The 7,794-nt window shown below is 47.0% G+C and overlaps 1 protein-coding gene across 1 annotated transcript; it reads right to left on the bottom strand.

Annotated features, from left to right (window-relative positions):
- SERTAD1 (SERTA domain containing 1) lies at nt 1-2,915 on the bottom strand. The gene is made up of 2 exons (XM_045846847.1): nt 2,775-2,915; nt 1-1,068 (listed from the first exon to the last, which is right to left on the bottom strand). Exon 2 carries the CDS (start codon nt 1,066-1,068, stop codon nt 346-348), a length of 723 nt encoding a protein of 240 aa, XP_045702803.1. The 5' UTR covers nt 2,775-2,915; the 3' UTR covers nt 1-345.
- Between the last annotated feature and the right edge of the window lie 4,879 nt (nt 2,916-7,794).

The raw sequence follows: 7,794 nt of genomic DNA, 5'->3' as shown, positions 1-7,794 counted from the left end.
TTGAGATTTCCTAGGACTGGTTTTTAATTTCAAAAACTGGTTAGGGTCCCTTTCCAAATCAGGGAGAGCCATATCCAGGCTATGACCTCAGAGGAGTCAGTTCAGCACTAGGCCTGGTCCAATCACAATCCAGCCACCAGGCCCTGCCATTCCATCACAAGGGCCCACCCCAGACTCCTCCCTTCAACCTGAGACAAGAGGGCGGAGGTGAAGCTGCTGGCGACTGATTCTGTCTCTCAGAAGTCCCCATCTCTGTTCTAGGAGAGCCAGCTGTGTCTTTTCCAAGGAGAGTTGGTTTAGCCACCAACTCTGTTTAGTCAGCAGACAACCCTCCCAGTCCTGGGGTCAGCGCCCTGGCCCCGGTGGCCGCTCCAGTGCCTGTGTGCCCACCAGCACGTCCATGAGGTAGTCCAGCTCAGCCTCGTCAAGCTCCGGAGCTTCCGCCTTGCCTGACCCATCTTCAGGGACAGGTTTGAGGCCCTCAGAGTCTGGTGCCCAAAGTTCACTGTCATACATGGAGGTGTCGATGTCCTCAAACAGGCCCTCGAGCCCATCGTCTAGCAGGCAGCTGGTGGCTGGGCCCAGCAAGTCCAAGGTACCCAGGCTGGGTGGGGCTCCCCCAATGGAGCGACCAGGGGGCCCCTCGTCTGCCAGGGGCTGGGGGGCCTGGCTCAAGCCCTCGATATGGCTGAGATCCTCCAGGAGACTGGCCATAGAGGCTGAGAGGGCGGCATCTGAGCTGGCCAGCAGGCTATCAGCCACACCAGGGGCTGCAGGCGGGCTGGGCACAGGTGGCAGGGCAGCTGTGGGTGCCATGGATGCCTGGATGCGCCGCAGCGTGTTCACTACCAGCACCAGGTGCCGTAGGTCCGGCTCACTCTGCCGCAGGCTGTGGTGGAGTTTGAGCACTGAAAGGTCAAAGAGGGAACTGGAGGCCACGGCTGGGGGTGCCTGTGCCACTGCTGGGTGACCAGGATCCAGCCACCAGGTGTCCACTGCCAGGGCTTCCTTTTCCTCTTCCACCTCCTCCTCCTCCCGCTTGCGCTTCAGGCCCTTGCTCAGCATCATCTGTGAGGAGGGAGGAGTCAGTGAGTTATGGAAAGTCAATGTTAAGTCCAAACCCTGGCTCTGACAACTGCTCTTTGGGTGATCTCAGGCAAGTCTCTCTGAGCCAAGGTTTTCTTGGGGAACCTTTAAGATATGAATGATAATAGTGCCTACTGCCTAGAGTTGATTGAGGAATATATGAGATAACAGACAAAACAAAACCCCATTACAACAGTGCCTGGTACATAGCAATTTCTCTTATTATTAAGTAGTATTATTAATAACTATTATAATGTATTTCTTCAATGAATCATATGAAATATTCAAAAGTCAACCCTTTTTTTAACCTACAAAAGCAGCTGTTTCACATAGTTCAATTTAATATTTATTGAATACCATGCACCAGACAATAACAGATACAGGAAATGTACAGACGGTGCTAGGAAGATACTAAGAGGTTCTGGGGAGTCATCAGGAAAGGCTTCTCTGAGGAGGTGACATTTGAGCTGAGCCCTCAAGCATGAGGAGTCCATCTCGGAATAACCAGGGGGAAAGCAATCTGGGAAGAGGGAACAACAGCAAAGGCAAAGACAGACCAGGAGACAGGATGAACCTGGACTGAAAAAAGGCCAGTATATTGTCAATTATACCAATGTGGTCAGCACACAGAAGTGACAAGAGTAGGGGAGGGGGAGGAGCAGAAGGTGGCAGGAGGTGGAGAGTAGGCAGAGGCAAAGAGTTTGGACTTTTATTGTGAGTGTGGTGGGAAGTCACTGAGGGATTCTGAGCAGGGAGGAGAGTGGTAGTGTGAATTGAGTAGGTTTCCAGAAACTCCCCCTTGGCTACTTCGAGTAAGATAAGGGGTGTGGAGAGAAGGGCGATCCATTCTCTCCATTCGGAGGCTACTACACTGTTTGGGAAGGGCGATGATGGTGGCTTGGAGTACAAGGTGGTAATGGAGATGGAAGGAAGTTGATCGATTCAGGATTTATTTGGGAGGCAGGGTGGGCAAAGCTTGCCAGGAAATCCTGATGGGCACGGGGGTCACTGAGTGCTGTATGAAGACCCACAATTTCCCCTGAGGCGGGTGGTCCATGGAGTTCGCGACCCGAGGACCAAGCTGCTTTTTGAGCCAGGCAGCCGACAGTCCCTGAGCCCTTCCTTGACCAGAAGGGCCTTAACTTTTCACGTTAATAAGAACTAGTACCCTGCCTCCTTTCTCGTAGACTTGGGAGTCCAAAACCGCAGGAATTCAGCCCCCTACCCCAACTCCACCCCCCCATTCCTGCGCCCCCTAGCGGCGCCAGGCGGGCCTTCCCCCGGAGATTTTGGCTCCTAGACCCCGGGACCCTTCATGCCGCCCCTCGTTCTAGCTGTGGTTACTGCCTGCCGCCCGAGGCCGTGCAGGCCAGGATCCCGGGTGGGCTGTTCTGCCCTCTCGGCCTCCACTCGCTACCGGAAGGCAGTGGAGGCGGCTCCTCCCGAAGCGGCGGGGGCGGGTGAGTCACGCAGCCGGAGCCACGGAGCCGGCGCCTCCGCCCCCTTCTTGGGCTGCGGCGTGATTCACCCGACCCGGCCGAGGCGGGCGGCATTTTAGAGGCCAACACATCTCGATCCCAGGCAGCCCCGGCGCACACCTGCCGGACCCGGGGATCGAACCTGCCAAAAACTCCCGCCACCGGTACCCCCTCATTCCCTACCTAGGCCCCTTCCCTTCATTTACATACCCAGCTCAACAGCTGCCAATCAGGACGAAAAGGGAGCCACTCGCGGCCAATCAGGAAGCGGCGGCGGCAGCATCGCTCGCTCCCTCTCCTTCAGCAACCAGCGCCCGAGTGGGGAGACGCGGTTCTGACTCCAGCTCACGACTCTAGGCTCTTGACTCCTCTTAGTCACCGCCCACTCCCCTGGCGGACCGCCCCCAGCCCAGAGATTGGCCCTGGACGGTGATGGGCGGTGCCTGTGGGCAGGTTCGAAGGGAGAGGAGGTTGGCTTCTGGGCGCAGGCCCTGGCGGCTGCCTGAGGGGAGGAGAAAAGGCGGGGTGTCTAGTTGCCTTGACAGTGGCGTGGTGGGGTGTTTTTCTCTGAGGGTGCCGGCCCCTCGTACCTACCCATGCACCTGTCAAACCCAGGAATTTAGTTTCTTACGCACCCAGCCCAACAGGGGCTCTACACTCGAGGCCACATAAGCCCGGGTTCAGATTTTGACTCGCGACTCTATGTGTGACCTTGGAAAAATGCTTGAGCTGTCTGAGCCACATGAAGTCTGTAAAATGGGGATCTTCTTGCTTACCTCTTGAGTTAAGAAAATTAAAATAACATCATATCTATAAGAACACTATACTAGATTTGGCAAATGCCAGTAGATGCACTTAATTGTGAGAGTCGAAAGGCAGGAGTTGGGGGAGAGGGGAAATGCCACCGTAGTCACATACTAGGCTCCATTCCCTAAGTAGCTGTGTGACCTTGGGCAAGGGTTTTAATTCCTCAGTCTCAGTTTCTGCATGTTTGTTAAAATGAGCGAAATAGCTTTGGGCAGAGGATTGTTTGAGGATTAAATAGAACAATTTGTGTAAAATGTTCAGAGTGCTGTGTATGTCCTTTTATTAGTAGTTATAGCTGTTGCAAAAATAGCACGGCGCTTAGTTCAAGTGGGGGACACTCGGGGTGGTGTGTAGGTAGACAGGAGTTTAATACTTGTCAGAGAAACTGACAGTGGGGCTTATTACAAGTAGCTCACTTGCTAATTCTTCTGGAGCTGTGGGAAGAACTGTTAGTTGTGAATAGCACTCCTGGCCAAAGTAAGCTTCCAAATATGGTAACTATACTATGTAGCATTTTTCACAGTTGCCAAGATATGGAGGCAATCCAGGTGTCCTTCGATAGACAAGTGGATAAAGAAGATGTGGTACCTATTGTTGGCACAGGAACATGCAAACCTGTGGAGAATTTTTATGAGTTTATTTGAGCCAAACTGAGGACATATGCCAGGAAGCGAGATCTTAAATCCTCCAGTGAATGACAGTTTGCCATTTCTTTTACACATTTAGGTTTAAGGAGGCAACATAAGGAAGATTATGTGAAGGGGGGAGAAAGCAAGGCAGGGGCTGGATTAAAGGGTAGTCAACAATGTGCTCTCTTGAGGGCGCTTACACTTCAGAGCATCTGAAAAAGATGCTTTTCAAAGGTGCTTTAACCTAAGTGCACAGAAACAATGTATAGGGCTTGCTTAAGGCAAAAACGATCCTTTTATAGTCCTGGGGTGTGACAACCCACCACGACCTACCTACTTAGGAATTTATCTTCAGATCACCCTGTGAGGTGACATTCTGTCACTGAACTTTGTCAGATTTAGCACATAGACCCTGTTAGTTTTGTTTTCATTTTAAAATATTTATTTATTTTTATTATTTATGCTGTTACAGTCATTCCCATTTTTCTCCCTTTCTCCACCACCCTCTCTCTCCTTAAATCAATCCCCAATTGTTGTCAGTGTCCATGGGCTGCTGTGTCCTTTGGTTAATTCCTTCACCATCTTTCATCCTATCCCCCCACCCTTCCCTCTGGCTGTTATCAGCCTGTTTCATGTATCTAAGCTTTTCTTACTATTGTGTTCTTTAGTTTATTATGTTCATTAGATTCCACATGTAACATGGCCCCTTATTCATTCCCAATTCATTCCCAATGTGGTCATAAATCAATCCAAAGGATGCATGGATAGCCAGTCTTTTGGTGGGGTAGTATGGTCTCACAGCATTAGGAAGGCCCGCTCCCACAAAGTTTCATCCAAGTCAAATTATTGAAATGGTGAGCTTTTGGCTGTAGAGTAATACCATAACTATGAGGTGTGAATTGAGGCTGAATTTTCCCAAAAGGGAAGGGCAGGTAAACAGAAGGTCTTATGGGCCTTTATTATGAAAAACATTTTGGATCATTTTTTTCTTTAAGTATAAAAATAAAATCTTTATTTTCAGTTGTTACCCATCAATAAAAGAAAGTTAGGTTCACATTTTAGCTCTTGACACTAAGTGAACATGGACGCAAATTTATATTCATTAAATATAACTAACGGACCAACTTGTTAAAGTTCAGGCTGTCATGAAAGCTTGCAACATATCAGGTATTGCTGTGTATTCTCTAGTGACAGAATGCTAGCAATGGCCAACAGTGAGTGGAACTTGTGAAGTGTTTTTAATAGCAGATGTTTTCTATATGTTGCTAGAAATCAAGAGGTTTATAAACATGTTACTTGTCCAGAAATGAGTTCAAAACTTGAAAGTCTAAACACTGATTTAGGAGTATCTATGTTGCAATCCCAAGAGGGGTCAATAGTTCATATGGACTAAATTAATACTTGCCTCTGGGTAGCAGGTACGTTTGTGAATATGAAATTGTATTAGGCAGTCCTGGCTGGTGTGTCTCAGAGGAATGAGTGCCAGCCTGAGAACCAAAGGGTCGCCAGTTCGATTCCCAGTCAGGGCACATGCCTGGGTTGCAGGTGGGTTCCCAGTGGAGGGTACTCGAGAGACAACTGCACATTGATGTTTATCTCCCTCTGGTTCTCCCCCCTCCCCCTCTCTTTAAAAATAAATAAATTTTAAAAATTATATTTGACATTAGTACCAGTACAAAACACACTCAGCATCATAAGATCCAAAACACCAGCACAAGTTATTGGATCATTAATGTCTGGTGAACCATTATGCTCTGAGTTCTGCTGCATGTCTCAATATATACAATGGAATGTTACTTAACTACTGAAAACATGAAAGCTTGCGGTTTGCAATAACATGAGTGGACGTAGAGGGTATTGTGCGAAGTAAAATAAGTCAGAGAAGAACAAATACCATATGATTTCACTTATATGTGAAATCTCAAAGCAAAACAATTAAAACAAAACAGAAACAAATCCACAGACACAGAGAACAAATTGATGGTTGCCAGAAGACGGGTGGGTAGGATGAGCGAAAAAGGTAAAGGGAACTAAGAAGTACAAACTGCCAGTTATAAAATTAGTCACAAGATGTAAAGTACAACATAAGGAATATAGTCAGTAATACTGTAATCATTCTGTATGAAGTCAGATGGATGCTACGCCTATTGTGGTGATAATTTTGTAAGGTATATACATACATAATCACTGTGCTGTGTATTTGAAATAATATAACATTGAGTGGGGGAGAATGGGTGAAGAGGTGAGGGGATTAAGTACAAATAGGTAGGTACAGAATAGCCATGGGGATGTAAAGTACAGCATAGGAAATGGAGCAGCCAAAGAACTTATACGAGACCCACGGACATGAACAATGATGGGGGACTGCCTGAGAGAGTGGGAGGGATGGTGGGTGGAAGGGGGCAAAGGGGGAAAAATCAGGACAACTGTAATAGCATAATCAATAAAATATAATTTAAAAAAACAAATAACATTGAATTTCAACTGTAATTGAAAAATAAATTTTTAAAAATACTAACTATATTAGTTGATTCTGGCAACAATTAACCAATTGGTTCTCAGACCTTACAGTGAAAGGTGAGTGGGGGACAGGATCTGGACAGGTGCCAAAGTGTTGCTGCCCAGGTTCCTTGCTAACTGCAGAGGAGGAAGTATCTTTTCACGGCGTGGAGGGGTGGTGCTCACCGCTTTAAGCAGTTGATGAAACTCTGCATCCACCTCAGCGGGACGCCCTGATGCTGGTGCCTCCTGATGCGATGCATAGAAAGTACACTACATTCTCTGTGGAGTCTCCCTGCTAGACCGTGTAAACTGAACCTTATCCAGCCTCTAGACCCAAACTTCAGCTTCTGGGAAACAGGAACACATTAAACACGAACATAATCAGACAAATGCAGAATGTAGGGCATCTATAGCACCACTGGGCTGCTCCACCAAAGATTCAATTTTAAGCAAACACAAAAAGGGATTAATGAGGCTGGGGGAAGATGTTCCAGATAAAGAGCTTCTACATAATTTGCTTATTACAACCAAAGAAGCACCTGAACCTTCACTGAATCCTGATTTTGGGTGGGGGGACAACTATAAAAGATATTTTTAGGAAAATTGGGAAAATTTGAATATTGATAGTACATGGTATTATGGAATTTCCTTAGATGTGGAATAGTATTCCACATAGGTGGTTTGTAGGTGAGTGTCCTTAATCTTAAGAAATGCCTGCTGAGCTATTAAGGGTAGAATGTCAAGATGTCTGCAATTTACTCACCAGTAAAAAAGAAAAAAAAAGTGTGTGTGTGTGTACTTGTATGTATGCAGATAAAGAAAACCAAGTGTTAACAATTAAATCTAGATGGAAGGGTATTCAAGTGCTCTGAATACATACTTAAAATTTTTTTCTATATTCTTGAATTTTTTCATAATAAAAAGAGGGTAAAATGCTAATTAGAACCTGGCCCATGCTAGGCAAATTCATATAACCTTCCCCACAGCCTGTCTTTGTGGCTGGGGAAGAAGGAAGCTCAGAGTCTCCAAGAGCTTGCTCCAGGTCAAACACTACAGGAAAGCTCACAGGAGTCATTTGATCAACATGTATTTATTAAACACCTACTATGTGGTGAGCACTGTTGTAGATGATGGAGGTACAGCACTGGATAAGCTTCACTTCTTAGAGGTTAGGGGAGGGGTTGGAGGGAGAAAAGAAATATGAAAAGAGGTGACATGGAGTAGAGACCTGGTGAAATGAGAGCGATGGTAAGGTTCTGTTGGAAGGGTGTCCCACCCGGAGGGAAGGGCCA

This window comes from Phyllostomus hastatus, unplaced genomic scaffold, assembly GCF_019186645.2.
Source record: "Phyllostomus hastatus isolate PE091 unplaced genomic scaffold, TTU_PhHast_1.1 phas_contig_5, whole genome shotgun sequence".
In the NCBI taxonomy this organism is placed as follows: domain Eukaryota; kingdom Metazoa; phylum Chordata; class Mammalia; order Chiroptera; family Phyllostomidae; genus Phyllostomus; species Phyllostomus hastatus.
Note: the sequence above shows the minus strand (reverse complement) of the source record. Positions and strands in the feature narration are given on the sequence as shown.